The sequence below is a fragment of the Erpetoichthys calabaricus genome, chromosome 8 (genome assembly GCF_900747795.2).
Source record: "Erpetoichthys calabaricus chromosome 8, fErpCal1.3, whole genome shotgun sequence".
NCBI lineage: Eukaryota > Metazoa > Chordata > Cladistia > Polypteriformes > Polypteridae > Erpetoichthys > Erpetoichthys calabaricus.
Window position 1 is genome coordinate 71,721,794 of NC_041401.2, and position 19,322 is coordinate 71,741,115.

At 39.4% G+C, this 19,322-nt stretch overlaps 1 protein-coding gene across 5 annotated transcripts in view; it reads right to left on the reverse strand.

Moving 5' to 3' along the window:
• Nucleotides 1-1,090: 1,090 nt before the first annotated feature.
• abr (ABR activator of RhoGEF and GTPase) overlaps nucleotides 1,091-19,322 on the reverse strand; it is a 374,781-nt gene continuing 356,549 nt past the window's right edge. For all 5 annotated transcript variants that reach the window (XM_028806775.2, XM_028806776.2, XM_028806777.2 and 2 more), the window contains 7 exons: nucleotides 15,680-15,739; nucleotides 15,452-15,561; nucleotides 13,860-13,999; nucleotides 5,335-5,469; nucleotides 4,972-5,077; nucleotides 2,722-2,869; nucleotides 1,091-2,564 (listed from right to left, as the gene is read on the reverse strand). In XM_028806775.2, the coding sequence (XP_028662608.1) occupies nucleotides 2,475-2,564; nucleotides 2,722-2,869; nucleotides 4,972-5,077; nucleotides 5,335-5,469; nucleotides 13,860-13,999; nucleotides 15,452-15,561; nucleotides 15,680-15,739 (789 nt within the window). In that variant the 3' untranslated portion in view covers nucleotides 1,091-2,474. The remainder of the gene's footprint in view (nucleotides 2,565-2,721; nucleotides 2,870-4,971; nucleotides 5,078-5,334; nucleotides 5,470-13,859; nucleotides 14,000-15,451; nucleotides 15,562-15,679; nucleotides 15,740-19,322) is intronic.

Consider the following 19,322-nt stretch of genomic DNA (forward strand, 5'->3'; position numbering starts at 1 on the left):
TGGCCAGCTCTAGAAAGTATCATGGGTGTTCCAAACTTCTTCCATTTAAAATCGGCAAGACCATTGCATTCTTGGGAATCTTCAAATGCTGCAGAAATGTCCTCTGGGAATGCCCGAATTGTGTCAAAACTAAAAGGAATCCAAAGCTCAACCAGCATCAACAATTCGGGAAAGAGGCATTCCAATCATGAGTGCGTTTATGCTTGAAAAGAAAATACAAGGAGACAGGCTGGGGTCTTCTCACTCATTGAACAGGTGCAAGCTGGAGATCCAAATGACACTTTCATTCTTTTGTGTGTTGAAGGTTGGTAAAAATGATATATTATTTGATTATAACAGAGGATATCAATAAAAAGCTATGAAGAAACCAAGCTCGGTGACGCTAACAAATGTGTCACTATACTAATAAGTATTTACTTAAAACTGCTAACAACCCACACCTCAAAAATTTAATTGCACTGCTTAATTTAACATGTAGATAAGCTTACCGTACGAGTAAATTTTTGTAGCAGACCTAAACCCTACTTTTTGCTGTTTCAGTTCATCACTCGACACTAACGAAAATGTTGGTGACTGCCAAACGCAGAAGTGTTTAGAACAGGAACGCCTCTTTCCCCAACTGTTGACGCTGATTGGCCATTTGGTTACATTTAGTTTTAGCACGACTGAACTGTGGTCGCAAATTGAAATTCAATACACACGGAGCTGCCACTAAGTGAAACGTAACATGTCTGCTTTGCTTTTATTTATGACGTGTGATCTAAGGACATGAAATGAAATTCAATACACTTTAGTATTGCATTTCAAATTGACACAAAAATTGATTGCTATAGCAAAAAGAAATCGATCACTTATGTTTTTAACTATGACACAATAAAACCGTGCCAAAATTAAATAACCCACGTGCATATGTATTACATTATAATTATAATGTAGTTAACACATTCTATTGCATTTAATTTTCACAGAAATAATCTTCCATATGTTCCAGCATCTTAACCCAAAATGTTAAAACAACAGAGGGCTCAGTTTTGCAAACAGTTTATAAAGAAAAATGAAGTGTTACATCAATTACACAAACAATATTCACTTGGTGTGCTTTGTACACATTTATTGATTTCACTAAAAAAAGAATATATAACAATAAAATAATGTTTACATCAACAATGATCATTATATTACTGGATATGACTTGGACTGGCTTTAGAGTCAATTTGAAATCACAGGCCTGACGTAAGGTTCAAGGTGCCTTCACATCTCGATAGTCAATGTGAAGCGAAAGGGTACAGGAGGAAGAGGAGGAGGAGGTCATCGTCTTACACAAACAGGCCGTTAGCACCACACTGGGTTCATTCAAAAGTCCTGTTTACCCTCTCAAGCTTTGAAATTAACAGTTGGGTTAAAAAATAAAAAGCAACTTAACTAGGCAGGATTTTCTGAGCCCAGACCGTCACGTCCATTTCCTTAGGGGCTTGAGGCTGGATGCATTTCCAAATATTTCATGTGCTGTGCCTGCTAACCCAACTCTTGCTGTAATGTACAGGCAATACATGAACTTATCACTCAAAGAATTTCTCAATAAATAATGCACATTTTGCCCTAGCATGCGCAGCTGGCAGCCATGCTCCTCTGTTTTTCTCCATTTACCTTTCATGATTTACACAAATATACGTCTAACTTTTCAATTTGTTTCTCTTTCTCATTCTCACGCACACACAACATCCAGAGGTCATCAAAATAAACATATATAGAAACGTGAAATTCTCTATCTGGAAACTCCAAGGGGTAAAAAAAGTCAAAGAAACACAAAGAAAGCCAAACAGAATGTGTACCCACTCAACTGGTCAGACAGACATGCTACGGACATTTATTTAACATCATACTTGGATTTTACCATTTGGCGAATTGCTGTACCTGCTTTTAAACACCAGTCTACATTATCAAAAATGACATTACCACAAAAAAAGTCTTTTTATTTAAATATTCGCCATCCTTAATCATCTCCATGGACTGATTGATAAATCAACTCAAAAGGACCAGACTCAAAGACAATTTTTTTTCTCCTTCAAGTTATTTACCAAAAAAGAGAAGAAATATGGTTGTACTGCTTTTTGAGAGCAGGACAATGGCTTCTCACAAGGAATGGTTTGTATCTTACATCTGCTGGGTCAGTGCAGACCACCATCCTGATCATTCTGCTACATCAGTCAGTAAGGAAATGTGGAAACGGGGCCATCAGCACACATGCACACAGAAAAGAAAGGTCAGAATGGAGCACAGGGACGAGTGATCATCCATATTGGTGTGCATCTTTGCTTTTATCTTCCCTGATTTTTTTTTCCCCCAAGCAATCCGCATAACAACAATGAAATGTTTTGTGTCTAGCGGACGCACAAGAATTCACTGGGGCGAGCAGTGGATTGGCTCTCCCTTCCCTACCATGGCACACTGCTTTCTCTGCAAGTCACGGCAGCCTAAACATCAGTTGAGAAGTACAGGGTGTTGCGCTTGAGCTCTGTGATGGAGATGGGTGGGTGTTGAAGGTAGTACAGCAAGACCTGGACCTGGCGAAACAAAGGTGGCAGGTTACAAGTTGCAATTAGCTGCTTGACACAAAGAACAAAAAAAAAGCAGAAGAAATAGCTCTTACATTTTGAAACTAAATCAGTGTTTCCTATACTCTGCCAAATCAAAGGCCAATAATATGAGGACATTACTCACTTGTGCCATAACGTCATGTGACCAGATGTCTGAGGCCAGACTGACGTGCGCTTTGCTCTCCACCTCTGAAGGGCGCAGCAGCGTTGGGCCAAAAACAGTAGCAAGGTTATGCAGGGACATTTTATTAATGGGCTCCTTTTCTGCAACTCTGAGAGAAGTGAAAAGAAAGAAAATTATATTAATCATGCTATAATATCAATGAGGATGGAGGTCAGAGGTACCTGTAGCCCCTAAAAATGGCCTTGTATCATAAATGCAGCTCATTACACCCATGTCAATGCACCAACATTACAGATCGCTCTTTTGGCTTATCTGGATGTATACACATTCTGATGTCAACAGCACAAACCAGCCAGCTTTATGGGTATGCATTTTCACATCTGTTAAGTGTATAAAAGTGCACCTTACGTTAAACAAGGTTACATTCACTATGATGTCTCATGCATGGTAAACTATTCTCGCCCCCTGTTTTTACATGAGCATTTGTTTCACAAAGGGGAGAGTATTGATATGCGTGCTCCAAGCAACCTTCCCCCCCCCAATATTATTGCTTGCTTCACCAAGGAGGGACCACCCACCCTATTTTTTGTATGCACTCTCAATTCACTGAAGGAGGCACCATCTGTGATACTTGCATTTGATTAATGAAGTGCGGCACTTTTAAATGCACGCTCGACTTTGCATTTGTGCATTCCTTTTAATTGGGAGAAAACACAGGTGGTCAGGACACTGAACAGGCCACAACTCAACAGGGGGTGGGATGTGCCTGAGTGGTTCATTGGTGAACGACCTAGGTAGTGTCCAGAAAGTGTGACCAGGAGCTGTAAAGTCACAATAAGAAGCTTGCAAAGGCAGGCGCTCCTTCTCTGCCATATTCCATCCTGAACAGAGCTGACCAGTAAGAAGCTAATGTAACTACAAGTTTAGGTGACTTCTAAAACTACACATCTAGCACTATCAGGTTGTATTTGGTTTGTAACCAACACTCATTGTACTCTACTTCCTTATAATTTGGGCATTTTATCAGTAATATATAATTAAATGTGTTATGCTTTCTCCTGCCTGTTCTCTAACTCTGTCTAACTGGCTTGTGGTTATAGATGTCAAGGAAATGGGTAAGTGCTGAACTACAGTACCTGACAGAGTGGTTACGGCATGGAATCTGAGACATTTTCTTAAGGTCTACATGACAGAGTGTAAAGGGGAGAATGGGGTCACCTAGGACTCTATCAAAAGAAAACAGATGAAGTTGTGTTGCCTGTCTTTGTTTTATGTGTTGTTGGTATTCCATTTCTGCCACGTGTCTGTTGGAGACATGTCATGTTCCTTTCTAACCTGCTTAATCCTGAGCAGGGTTGTGGGGTGGGGTGAGCCTATCCCAACTAGCATAGTGAACAAGATAGGAACAAACCCTGGACAGGGCACCAGTTCATTGCAGAGTGAACACACACACACACACACGCTATGGCCAACTTAGCCTCACCAGTTCAGCTAATCTTTATGCTTTTGGACTGTGGGAGGAAACCCATGCAGACACGGGGAGAACAAGCAAACTTCACGCAGGGAAGACCCAGGGTACAACTTGGTCTCTTTACTGCAAGGCAGCAGAGCTACCAATTTGCCACAGAGTCGCACCTGTAGGAAACATGCAAGTCAGAATTTCTTTGTCTTACGTACACCTGACAGAAAATGTAAACTTGAATGCATGTTTTACACTTGGACTGGGGCAGGTCACACAATAAGATTGAGGTAGAGACTGAAACTTGCAGTTTAATGCCCTTTGCTCCTTCTACAGTGCCAGAATATGACTGTTTGTAATCTGTATCCAATATTTTTTCTTAATAATTTCTTCAAATTCACATGTACATTTATTTTATACTATCTACTTCTATGCAGGAAAATGTTACCTTACCAATTAAGAAAACAGTAATACAAATTTTCTAAAACCCGCTTTGAAAGGTGGTATTCCAGAGCCATGTCCAGCTCTTGTGTAATCTATTCTAGTGGTACAGGAAGTACTTAAGTGTTCAAAATGTGATTATTTATGATTAATGAAGCAACCATAATGTAAGGAAAGACTGATTCAAATGTGAAACTAAAACATCATGTCCTTGACCCTGGGAACTGCTCATCATATTTAAAATTCCTTCTGGATTAAACACAATACACAGAAACTTTACAGAATTTAATGTAATCACATTTTTAACCTACAGAGGGGGGAAACAGTTTATAGAACAATAAAATACTTACCTTTTGAGGTGTTCAAGGATAAACAAGAAAGTGATGATGTTGGGTTCAGGTAGTGAACGTAGCAAGTGCATCATGCAGTTCTCCTTGGCGGCAGGGTCCGATAGAGCTGTTTAAGGATATTGGAGATATCCAAACTTTGATTCAGTAAGAGACTGGAAATCCATACATTAGTTCATATTAAAACACATTTGTTTCTTTTTTTTAGATTCTTAATTATATGGGAGAGTAAAGGCTTGTTGGCCTCAACTGGAGTCATTGTTCATTGTTAAATGCAGACAAATGTCTAGCACACTCCAGCTTATTACAGATTTATTTCTATACGCAAAGTTTGTCAAAAATGTTGGTACCAGAGCAATAACTTACCAATGCCTTCCATGAAAGCTGGGTACAGTCTGTCTGTGAGCAGGGGTTCTGGAAGTTCTCTGAAGTACAGCTTTAGTGTTCCAGCTATGGCATTAATGTCCATGTCACTAAGCATCACCAGAATGTCCTTGGTATCTAGAACAACAAGTGAGACCCATTACGCATGCACTGACCAATAAACTAGGCAGGATAGATAAACAGCTGGACTGTACACTCCAATGCTGCCAATGATGAGCAAGCTCTGCACTGGTGGCAATACGATTCTGTAGCTGACTCCTCAGGAGAAGAAAGTGCTGGTGCTTGCTGGACACTTTTAGCTGATCATTTTGTGCCAGGGCCAAAATAAGTGAAAATGGGTTTTGTGATAAACTTAACTCTTTTTGCTAATAAAACTCTTTGCAATGAATTAATATGCATCTGTTAATTGCACAATAATATAAAAACAATGTGCATTACCACCACAAAAACTGAAGCCACAAATTTTACAAAACATAACATTTGTGTCACTGCCAAAACTTTTGGCTACTACTGTATACTATAGTGCTAGGGGCTATATATATGATACATGGTGGGAGAGTGCATGCCTTTGCTTCATTGGACTTTATAGAACATTAGAAAAATTTAGACAAGAACAGGCCATTCAGCCCAACAAAGCCTGCCAATCCTATCCATTTAATTCTTCCAAAATAACACTGTCTAGTTTTGAAGGTCCCTATATTCCTACTGCCTACCACACTACTTGGTAACTTATTCCAAATGTCTATGGTTCTCTATGTAAAGACAAACTTCCTAATGTTTGTGTGAAATTTACCCTTACCAAGTTTCCAACTGTCTTCCTGTGTTCTTGATGAACTCATTTTAAAATAACAAGTCTTAATCCACTTAACCTATTCCCTTTACAATTTTAAACACTTCAATCATGTCTTCTCTTAATCTTCTTTTGCTTGAACTGAAAAGGCTGAGCTCTTTAAATCTTTCCTCATAATGCATCTCTTGTAGCCCTGGAATGGGCCTAGTCACTCTTCTCTGTAATTTTTCCCAGCACTGCTATGTCCTTTTGGGAACATGGAGACCAAAACTGCACACAGCACTCCAGATGAGGCCTCACCACTGCGTTATAAAGCTTGAGCATAACCTCATTGAACTTGTACTCCACAACCATGCAATATAACCTAACATTCTGTTGGCCTTCTTATTGGCTTTTTAATAAAGTTTGGTAATTAATAGTGTCAAGTCCACTATAACTTCTAAGTCCTTCTCATAAGGTTACTTTCAATTTTCAGACCTCCCATTGTGTATTCAAACCTAACATTTTTACATCCTATATGTAATATTTTAAATTTAGAAACCTTTAAAGCAGGGGTGCCCAATACGTCGATGGCAATTGACCGGTAGATTGGAAAGGTAGTGCAGGTAGATTGCGTTGCATTCAAAAAAATTTTTTTTTTAAATGTTAGTCTATCATATATCCTCCCTATGACTTTTGCCACTTGATTGACATACAGGGCGGCCAGACTGAGATCTCTTTTCTTCTAACACATTGGTCATCCCGCACGCGTGATCAAACGCATGAGCTACTGCAAAACTCCGGCTATCTAAGTGATCTAGTTAGCCTTCTAATTTATATCGAATAAAGAAGGGATTTAAAAAAAAAATTCTTTAGTTATGGGCTGGATGTGGAATTGGAAGATGATTTTTTTTTTCCTCACAATGTCACAATCGAAGTGCGTTTGTCTGACCTGTCAATCTATCATTGATATTCCAAAGAAGGAAAATGTGGAAAGGCACTTTCGAACTGTTCATAAAAACTACGAAACTGAGTTCCTTCCGAAAAGCGATCCGAGAAAGAGAAAGGAGAAGGAACCAAAATCGCAGTTAATCGGTCAGCTGTCATTTTTCACTTGGCTGAATTCAAAAGCAAAGACAGACACACCAAAGCACCGTTCCGGGTGAGTCACTTGATCATTAAGCATAAGAAGTCCTTCTAAGATGGAGAGATGATAAAAGAGGCCTTCATTGAGGCAGATGGCTAGGGAGAAATTCCAGCTGAGATTTCGAGACCCCTGGTCGGAGAAAAAGGACTTTCTCCTTGTCATTAAACATGCAGAATACAATCAACTTAACAATCAATGGCTACTAGACTTGGCATTTTTTTCCGATCTGACCAACATGTTGAATGAGCTTAATTTATAGCTGCAAGGAAAAGACAAAACCATTGTCAATATGATTAGCTCAGTTAATGCTTTCAAACGAAAAACGCAACATCTGTCCTCAAACCTGCAGCGCCTTGATTTGGGGAACATCCAAAACCTCACGTCAGAGCTGGAGACTCAATGGAAGGTGTGTGCGCAACTTGACAACATACGCTACACAGAGCAGATTGAAAATTGTCTGTCAGACTTTGATAGGCGGTTTCAAGACTCAGCTTTACTTGAGTCAATCGCTACATTTAAGTGCTATCCATTTAGGGAAGATATTGAGGGTGATTCACCCTCATCAAAAATTGCAACACTGTTTCACCTAAAACTCCTCTACAGTGGAGGATGAGATTTTGACACTACAGGATGACATTCAGCTGACGTATGGGGCTCATGGACAGTTTTGGAACTTACTCACACAGGAAAAGTACCCAAATATTATTTATTTGAGTCAGCCTTTTCCCACATGAAGATTATTAAATCCAAATACTGCAGTGACCATAAATGAATTGAATTGTTATTGTGCCATAAGGGTTATTCAGTTATGCAAGGTACAACAACATATATTTTATGTATAAAGTATACTCAATATATATATATATATATATATATATATATATATATATATATATATATATATATAGTGACAGATAGGGGGCGCTGTCATCCCCTTGAACCCTCAGACCAGACGCCAGACACCAGATAAAAGTCCAAATTATTATTTTATTATAATAATACAGTGCACAAAGCACCCTCCACTCCACAATACACAATAATCAATCACAATCACAATAATCCTCCACTCCCAGCAGCTCAGTCGCCCTTCCTCCCAACTTGGCTCGATTCGCTGGGGTTTCCCAGAATCCTTTATAGTCCTTGACCCGAAGTGTTTCTGTCCCTCAGTCCATGTGACTTTCTATCACTTCCGGGTCAGGTAAAAACTTCTCCTTTTCTTCAGCCCGGAAGTATATAATTTCTTCCGTTCCCGTGATTTGGAAATACTTCCGGGCTATACGGAAAGTATAAATCCCTGGGCCTCCCTGCAGCATCCCCTGGAGGCCCCCACGGATGTGAAGAAAAACTCCAAGGTCCATGATGCCCTGCTGGAACTCGGGGCAACTCCATGTTGCCGGGAGACCTCCATCTGGCAGCGTGGGGGTACTGGCCGGGATGAACGGCTGGCCATATCCCACGATAGATAGATAGATAGATAGATAGATAGATAGATAGATAGATAGATAGATAGATAGATAGATAGATAGATAGATAGATAGATAGATAGATAGATAGATAGATAGATAGATAGATAACTTTATTAATCCCAAGGGGAAATTCACATACTCCAGCAGCAGCATACTGATACAAAAAACAATATTAAATTAAAGAGTAATAAAAATGCAGGTAAAAACAGACAATAACTTTGAATAATGTTAACGTTTACCCCACCGGCTGGAATTGAAGAGTCGCATAGTTTGGGGGAAGAACGATCTCCTCAGTCTGTCAGTGGAGCAGGACAGTGACAGCAGTCTGTCACTGAAGCTGCTCCTCTGTCTGGAGATGACACTGTTTAGTGGATGCAGTGGATTCTCCATAATTGATAGGAGCCTGCTGAGCGCCTGTCGCTCTGCCACAGATGTCAAACTGTCCAGCTCCATGCCTACAATAGAGCCCTCTTTCCTCACCAGTTTGTCCAGGCGTGAGGCGTCCTTCTTCTTAATGCTGCCTCCCCAGCACACCACCGCGTAGAAGAGGGCGCTCGCCACAACCATCTGATAGAACATCTGCAGCATCTTATTGCAGATGTTGAAGGATGCCAGTTTTCTAAGGAAGTATAGTCGGCTCTGTCCTCTCTTGCACAGAGAATCAGTATTGGCAGTCTAGTCCAATTTATCATCCAGATGCACTCCCAGGTATTTAAAGGTCTGTACCCTCTGCACACAGTCACCTCTGACAATCACGGGGTTCATGAGGGGCCTGGGCCTCCTAAAATCCACCACCAGCTCCTTGGTTTTGCTGGTGTTCAGGTGTAGGTGGTTTGAGCCGCACCATTTAACAAAGTCCTTGATGAGGCTCCTATACTCCTCCTGCTGCCCACTCCTGATGCAGCCCACAGTAGCAGTGTCGTCAGCGAACTTTTGCACGTGGCAGGACTCCGAGTTGTATTGGATGTCCGATGTATATAGGCTGAACAGGACCGGAGAAAGTACAGTCCCCTGCGGCGCTCCTGTGTTGCTAACCACAATGTCAGACCTGGAGTTCCCGAGACACACATACTGAGGTCTGTTTGTAAGATAGTCCACGATCCATGCCACTAGGTATGAATCTACTCCCATCTCTGTCAGCTTGTCACAATATATATATATATATATATATATATATATATATATATATATATATATATATATATATATATATATATATATATATAGAGTGGTACCTCGGTATACATCCTTATTCCGTTCCAGATCCTTTGACTTATACCAAACAGGACGTATAACAAAATTTTCCCATAAGAAATAAAGAGAAAATAATTAATCCGTACCCATGAAAAACAAATCCTATTGTTATTGGCATATTATACATTGATGGGGTTGTATAAAATAATTTAAACACTACTTAATACTAAAATACATAAATACAAAAGCAATTAGATGAAATAAAGTAAAATTTAACCTTACTTTACTTTTTAATAACGCCTTTGTTTTCCACAATCATAGATAACGTCATTCTCGGCATACGGTATGGAGCAGCCATGTCCCGGATATGCATGCCACCTTCATACTTTTAACAATCCATTCAAATTTATGCGAAAAAATAGAAAATCATATGAAAATTCACATAGAGTTATAGCGCGGGGTTGTTCACTGAATGCTAGCAACTGGCGAACTGACGCTCGTGGGCAGCATAGGGTAGCGCGCGGTGTGATGATGCAGGTCTGCTCCACGCTCCCATACGTCCTTATGGGGAGTCCTGAACCCGACAGCATCGGTAATGTCACCGAGATAAGCTGACAAATGAGGACAATTCTCAAATGAAGCCAGGGGATAGTGCAAGAATGCCAAGTGCTGTTATTTAAAACAAAAATCAGTGTCCAAACAAAAAGTGCAGTGCTTCTGGTTTCAATAAATAATTATTTACTAAATATCCATAAAAACAAGTGTTCGGTGGGGATAAAAACAGCTATAAATAAATCCAATAAAATCTGAGGTTAAAAATGCAGTCTCACTCTTCCCGATCACAGCCCACCTGTGCAGGTGCGACTCGCTCCAACTACCTCATTAACTTCCCCGCAGTTGTGCAATCGCGCCCACGAAGAATGACACGGCTATACGGGTTAAAACCTGGCCCTTTTTTTGAAGCCGCGGACCCGCTATACCACATGCGGTGTTCTAGCATGTGAGTCATATTCCAAGCAAAATTTTTTGCGTCCATACCAAGTTGGACTTATTCCAAAGCAGACGTATACCAAGGTACCACTGTGTGTGTATATATCATTTTTAATGTAGGTAGATCATTTCGACCTGGTCATTTTAAAAGTAGCTCGCAAGCCGAAAAACTGTGGGCACCCCTGCTTTAAAGCCTGTATGCTGTCCAAGTCCCTCTGTAATGATTCAGTGTTTTCTAAATTATCTGCCAATCCACCTAAGATTGGCATCATTTGCAAATTTAACTAGCTTGTTACATATATTCCAATCCAAATCATTTATATGTATTAAAAATAGAAGTGGCCCTAGCACTGTCCCCTGTGGCACACCACTCTTAACATCAGCCAATTCTGGTAAGGTTCCTCGCACCATCATCCTCTGCTTCCTGTGTCTGAGCCAATTCTGCACCCATCTACAACCCCAAATCAGAAAAAGTTGGGACAGTGTGGAAAATGTGAATAAAAAAAGAAAAAAGCAAGTTATAAATTCTCCTCTAATTTTATTTCATTGCAGACAGTATGAACACAAAATAATTCATGTTTTTTTTGGTCAACATCATTTGATTTGTAAATAAATATCCATTCTTGCCATTCAGGCTTGCAACACATTTCAAAAAAAGTTGGGATGGGGACGATTAAGGGGTAGTAATGAGGTATAATAACTAAATAATGATGTGATTTGAAACTGGTGATGTTAACAGGTGATTGCAATCATGATTCGGTACAAAAGCAGCATCGAGGAAAGGCCTACTCCTTTAGGAGCAAAGATGGGCAGAGGATCGCCAGTTTGCCACCAAGTGCGGGCAAAAATCTTTGAAATGATGAAGAAAAACGTTTCTCAAAGACAGATAGGAAGAGATTTGGGCATTTCTCCCTCTACAGTGCATAACATAGTGAAAAGAATCAGGGAATCTGGAGAAATTACTGTGTGCAAAGGCCAAGGGCGCAAGCCTAAACTGAATGGCCGTGATCTCCGAGCCCTCAGACGGCACTGCATTAAAAACCGTCATTCATCAATAAATGATATAACTGCGTGGGCTCAGGACTACTTCAGGAAGTCACTCTAAAGCACTACAGTACATAGTTACATTAGGAAATGCCAGCTAAAACTGTACTGTGCCAAAAGGAAGCCCTACATAAATAGTGTCCAGAAGCGCCGTCGACTTCTCTGGGCTCGGAGGCATCTGGGATGGTCCATTGTGCAGTGGAAACGTGTATTGTGGTCAGACGAATCGGTTTTTCACATCTTTTTTGGAAGAAATGGACACCGTGTGCTGCGGACCAAAGAGGAAAAGGACCATCCAGACTGTTACCAGATACAAGTCCAAAAGCCAGGGTCTGTCATGGTATGGGGTTGTGTCAGTGCCTTCGGCAAAGGTAACTTGCACTTTTGCGATGGCACCATCAATGCTGAGAAGTATATCTCAGTTTTGGAGGAACAAATGCTGCCTTCAAGATAACGTCTTTTCCAGGGACGCCCATGCTTATTTCAGCAAGACAATGTCAAACCACATACTGCGCGCATAACAAAGGCATGGCTGCGTAAGAAGAGGGTGCGGATGCTTGACTGGCCTGCCAGCCGCCCTGATTTGTCTCCTATAGAGAATGTTTGGTGCATTTTGAAACGAAAAATGTGTCAACGAAGACCCCGTACTGTTGCGCACCTAAAACGTTGTTTGCAGGAAGAATGGGACAAACTAACACCTGCAACACTTAGTCACTTGATTTCTTCAATGCCTAAACGTCTTTTAAGTGTTGTTAAAAGACAGGGGAACTGTACAAAGTGGTAAATGCTGTACTGTCCCAACTTTTTTTGAAATGTGTTGCAAGCCTGAATGGCAAGAATGGATATTTATTTACAAATCAAATGATGTTGACAAAAAAAACATGAATTATTTTGTGTTCATACTATCTGCAATGAAATAAAATTTGAGGAGAATTTATAACTTGCTTTTTTCTTTTTTTATTCACATTTTCCACACTGTCCCAACCTTTTCTGATTTGGGGTTGTACACACCACACTGTGAACTCCCTCTTCTTTTAGTCTGAATTGTTTCTTGACCGTATTTGTCAGGTTCTTGCTCCACCAGACACTACAGGTAAATTTTGATCTTAATTTGTATTAGTACAGTACTGCCTACTTTGTATTACTGTGGTTTCTACTCAGCATTCAGATGTAATGTACTTTAGTGCAATATTATTTTTGTTTCTCTAATTTTAAGAATGGCTTTAAACACAAAAGTCCATATTATTGTCCGTCAGTGCCTGTACTGGAATAAAGAAACTAACTACCTTGCAAAATGACAGCATGTTTTGTGTGCTATAGCATTGTGATTCAGAGAAACTGCAAAGAATACACCAATCTGCACAATCCATGACTTGGACAGCCCTGCTGTTTGGTTAGAGGCCTGCTCACAAGTGAAATCCAGACTGTAATTTTGTATCAAACTTAAAACAGCTATCTGACACAAAGTACATTTCTATGAAAAAAACCTACAGGTTCCTGCTGAGTCTACATTTCATGTTGTAACCATGGAATAAAACTGCCTCCCCTGTATGGCTGTGTGCATAATGCTGTACAGTTCTGTATGTGTGAGATACTTTTATCTTTGCTCCTATTCACGTGTTGCAGATTGTGTGCTATTTAACGCTCCATTTTATTGTATATTGTAAATGTATGGCTTTTAGTACCTAAAATGTGAAATTCAGGACTAAGTCTGAACACATAAACATAACTAACTCTCGCGTAAAGCCTGGAATGCTCATAGCTCCAAATAACTCTATGAAAAAAAATTTTCCCTTGAGTATACATTGTGAAGCATTTAAGTATTTCCTCTGTGCAAGAGAAATAATGCATCACTGTAGCCTTACTGGCTTCTGAGCCCTCAACGGAGTACACTTACTTGTGTCAAATGCGGTTTTCAGTGCCTGGATGTCAGTCGCGACTCCTGAGATTCGGTATATGCCCACCTCTTCAATCCCCCTCTTCTCCACCTCCTCAATACACTGGCGGACAATATAAGGCACTTTGGAGCGTTCTCGCCTGTATGGAAAATAAAGAGAACTAAGTGATAAAAACACTGGGGAAAAAAGAACAAAAACTTAAAGCATTGTGGAACTGAAAAGTAGAGCTCAGAACTGTGCGAGACGCAGAGTTAAGATTAGGACTCTGTCTACCAAGAATAAGCTTTTACTTACTCAAAGTTAAGGACAAAATGGGACACTGTTTCAGACTGAGGCTATACCCACACTACTATGTTTTTAAACAAAAACAGCCTGTCCTTATACAAGCCTTTTCACATTATTTATGAAAGTACTAACCACAGTACTTGTCAAAGACAGATAATAGTGGAATTAAAAAATATTTACTACCTCTTGCCCTACATGTACCCTTAGCGCCTTACCTCTGTATTTGTGTATGTGAACGTCTCTTAACCGGTGTTCATTCTTTCAAGTGTGTTCCTGTGAAGTCTGCTTCTCAGACTCTATCATTATTTTCGAGACGCCTTTCTGACTTACTGTCCAGTTTTATACTTGCTATCTTTAAAGAAGCCTCTCTCAGTATACCTCGTATGCCTTTACTCATGCGTCACACACTTCCTCTTTCGTGGCATCACCAAAGACAAACTGACCAATCACGCTAAAGCAAAATTGACAAAACAGATTGCTCAGAGGGACTGGACACACAGACCTTAGTGTTTTATTATATAGTAGTTCTATGTCTACACTAAAACAACCAAAAATGCATAGACAGAGATATTCACCTAGACTGGCTGTGCATGCATAAACATCCTTAAAGGTTTGATAATACTGTCAGCCAAAAGATTTATTACAAAACTTTAGCGACCTGTAAATTATTTGTCTTGTACAATTTACAAGTAAGCAACACAACAAATGCAATGGAAAACACTTCCACTATGTCTGCTATGTTGGAATATGGTTTTCTTCCATTAGGGGTGACCAGGGAATTAGATGTTGTAATAAGCAGAATTCAAACTCCTGAGATTGAATTCCCCCATTCCCCTTCAAACGGGGAAGGGCTATTTAATAAGCATGAGTACATCTGAGTGCAATTAGTGTGCATTTTTAAAGGTCTATGTTTTCACCAGTTCACATTGCAACGTTGACTGCATTTTCAGAAGTATACAAATCTGGAGAGAGATTTCAAAAGTCTCTCTTTTTGAAGGTTAAAAACACAAGGGGAGACTTTTGTCAATGTTCTGAAATGAAAATACTGTAGTATGGACGTGGCCTGAGAGATGAAGTTAGCACTTTGGAAATCTAAGCTTGTGCACTCCAGCACTTTTGACTGCCAGTCACTTTCCATTTGTAAAGGCTAACATTAAAACAGCTCCATCAAACAGCAATGACTGATGGGTAATGGGAACCATTAATGGAGTTTAAGCTCTTAACAGAAAGAGTACTACTTATTTTAATGGCCAGGAAGTTTCTTAAAAGCTTTGACAAAAGACGTTGCAAGCTTGTCTTTACTTACTTTGTTACCACACTGATCTTGACTCCAAAGACCCCACTCTGCTTTTTTGAAGGAGTTCTTTTTAAACTCAAATCCCTGCTTGTGAACTTCATTGAAAACTCCACCTTGATCTTTTAAGGACAAAAAAAGGTTATTTAAAGAGAAACAGTGTAAATGAATGGTAATGATCCATTTCTTATTACTGAATTAAAGATTTTGTTTCTTAAACAGGCTATTGAGATTACTCACCCCATTCATCTCTATCACATCCATGTGCCAGTTTTTGGACTGCACCACCTGAGGATCCAACTAAAAGAAAAAAGTCAAAATAAATGCTCATGAGTCCCACTTCAGTTATTAGGGGAGTTGTTCTTTCTTTTGTCATTTTCAGCTCTTTCTTAAACAGCCAGGTATTTTATTTTTAAAAGTTAATAGTCCAAAGAATAGAATGCAAAGTTAACCTCGTTTGTAAAAACTAAGCCTTAGATGTTGTTCAGATTAAAAATCTCAGATGAGCCAAAGTACAAAGGGTTGACATTAAAAAACAAACACATTTCATTAACGATTCGTAAAGAAACAACTCAGTAGCCCAGCCAGTTCTATATTCTCTGTTGTTTTATACATCTGCATGAATGTTAATCTCACTTTAGCATGAATCCTGTGCTTTAGATTTGACCCCAACATGGCAGTGTATTATTGTTAAAGTGTGTTTTATAAGACTGTCAGGATTCTCTTTTCTTCTAAGTTGATATCACACTATACATTGCTTCTTCACCTGAACACTCTGTATGGCTGTGCTGGCAGACAGCTCGACTATGGAATCACTACTCTCCTGTCAGAACTCAGAACTTCAGGCACCTCCTTACTCAAATGCCTTTCAGTTGTTGTTTACTCAAACTAACATACTGCACTTCTCCTGATTGTGTACTACTTTGGAAGGCAATCTGTCATAACAGGTCCAAGGTGAGCGGTCAATCATGCACATACTGACAACTTCCCACCAAGTATAGTACTTGGGTTTAAATGCCCTGAATTTGGAAATGTGTGCATTAAACTACAGATCTTCACTTTCTGCTTTTTAACTACTGATTTTTTTTTTTTACAGTATAGTTTTTTTTTTTTTTACAGTATAGCGATCTCAAAACAAGTTCAGATACCACCTTTCTTTGCTTATATCCTTTTCTTCTCTGCATTGCAGTCTCTTAATGTTTGGGAAAATAAAAAGTCTTCCAGCTTTTGAAAGGCCTGGGCTATTTTTAAGACATTCATTTTCCATTGGATTAACGTTTCCCAGACGATAAAAGCTAAATATAACCCATGGGAATGCTGGCATTTTGACTTTTAAGTTTATATTTCCAGATTTTTAACAAAGCTGAGAAAAATAAGTGAAGTAAGTGAAGGGTCACACAGATGGACTGCAGAAGTATTGGGGGTTTATAAAGATCTCTATTACTGTAAAGACAAGCACCACAGGATGCATTTCTCAGTTGTTCCCTGTAACACATTTTGTGGTGTCTAGAATAAAGCTGTTGATTTCCAGACAAATGTCCCTTTCTAAATCATCCCTTTTACCAGGAACACAAGGTCAGAAATCTGCAGGGGTGTAAGGAGGTGCAATTCAAAGTCATCACTGCAGAATTTCAGAAGAGCAAGAAAACCATCTATTTATCAGCTGTGTAGGCCTAAAAAGGACACTTCAGTCAGGAATAAAGAATTCAAAATACTATAAGATGTAGTGAAGAAGGAAAAAACAAAATCAAACTAAATTAAGTCTTGCTATTACACACATCAAAATTGCATGGCCAAACGTCTTGCACTAATGCTCAATATGAGCTCAAAGACTTCCATCATTCTAAACATTTTTTCAAAGTATAGGCAGGTCAGGAAAATAGTCCTTAATTTCAGGATGTTAAATACCAAAATGTCCAAAACGTCAATATAGCCATAGTATCCATATCTGAAGCGTCTATGAATGAATATTCAGCCATTGTCCATCAAGCCAACACGTTTCAGAACTTCGAACCCCTTCATCATGCCAGACAAACTGGGACATTAAGATAAAATCGACTGCTTACATTTCATTAACGCTTACACATTCAACATAAATGCTTGCCCTGAATGGGGTATTCAAAGTAAAACCTCAGCAGAAGTATTCTGAAACACTCCTAATGCAAAGAGTCTGCGGTTTTACTTCTAAAGGACTTCAACCCTATTTAAAGAGCACTAAACTGGTAAACATTTCTGATGTGCCAATGACACCAATATATCAATTAAAGTAGGAGCTTCAGGAGACCTCCTAGCCTTAAAGGATTAGCGTCTGTGTGTCAGTCCGGTTGCTATGTCTATCATTCCAGATGGCGCATAATGCATTGCGTTTGTTATTCCAATGGTGCATGTGCTGCAAACATTAATGCCGAGGTCTGTTTTGTTTACTTAGATTTCAATGCAACTTAGAGGGGTAGCAAAGCTAGTTGTAAAATAAATGAACACAAAAATACTAAAACGCTTATACATGTGATCCTTTCATGTCCTAACTTCAAAAGTGACTTTATCAAAGATTATAGCCTCTTAGATCCCTAGAGCTTGGCACGTTCATATTTGAGATAACAGTCTTTTTTTGACAGTGAATCACAGGTATCATTTGTATAAAGCATGCCCAGCTTGGTGTGTCTACTAAAGGAACATAACACATACCGATGGATCATGGAAGTTTATCATTGTTCTTTTTAAAGTTCCCTGGTTGAAGGCACCAAATAGCTGATTAGAAAACCATTCTACTAAATTCCCTGAGCTACGTTCTGGTTGCCTAATTAAACAGTAAATGACTTTGGTGTTTTTAACTTTTCAGTGATATTCAAATATACTGTACTATGTTATTTTCTCCAAGATTTTCCATTAATAATTTGTCCAACCAGGTATGATATCCTGAGACTATATAAAGACAAATCAACAAGTACAGCACAAAACATCTTGCAGTGGTTTGTGAACTTCAGCTCTTTCAGCACACCCTTCCTTAAGACCAATTCTAGATAGGATGGCAGGATGTTGCAGGACACATTCATGTACATACCTGAGCACACACGTTCTCATGAGGGGCCAAATAAGAGTCATCATCTGAATATGAACTGAACCCTCATCCCTGGTGTATCAGAAGGTCACGTGTTCTCTATATAGTTATCCTTACGACTGTAACTTAGGCTGACTTCATTACTTACACACTTTCTAACATAGCGATAAGCTGGCAGTACAAAACCAACTATTCATGGTCTATCAGACTGCATGTACCATATCCCCCCCATCCCTCCCCCACACAAAAAAGCTAAACTGAAGGTTATTAAAGAGAGACTGGAGTAGAGCTCTGTATGAATGTTTTCTGTCCCCTCATTTTAAGTGCACCAAAGTACTTTTACTTTTTCTGAAAACACACAAAGGAGTGATATATGTATAGTGATGGATTAGGCCTTTGTAATTTCCTCTGGTGTCTTTCTCTACACAAAAACTAGAATGGATGTACAGTATGAATATAAAGCCCAAAGAGCTAATAACACCCTCAAGAGCAGAACTGTGAAGGCATCACAAAATACAGCTCATTGAAGACTTAAAACTATAAAAGTGCAGCGGTAAGCCATTATAGTAAATGGTAGTAATGGTGATGATAAAACACTGCCAATGTGATGGGAAGTAGAACTGTAAAATGCTGAACTAAAGCAGATTATTCAAAGCCTACCATTTTCCTCTCTGAAACACGTGCTAGTTAAAGGTAGTGCCATAGCTTGGACACAAACAGCCACCATTTACTCAGCCGATAACTGAAGAAGAGTGAGTTCTGAAATATACTGATTCATGCTGTCTTTCTACATAAAGGAAAATGTGCACAGATTCAATGACCACT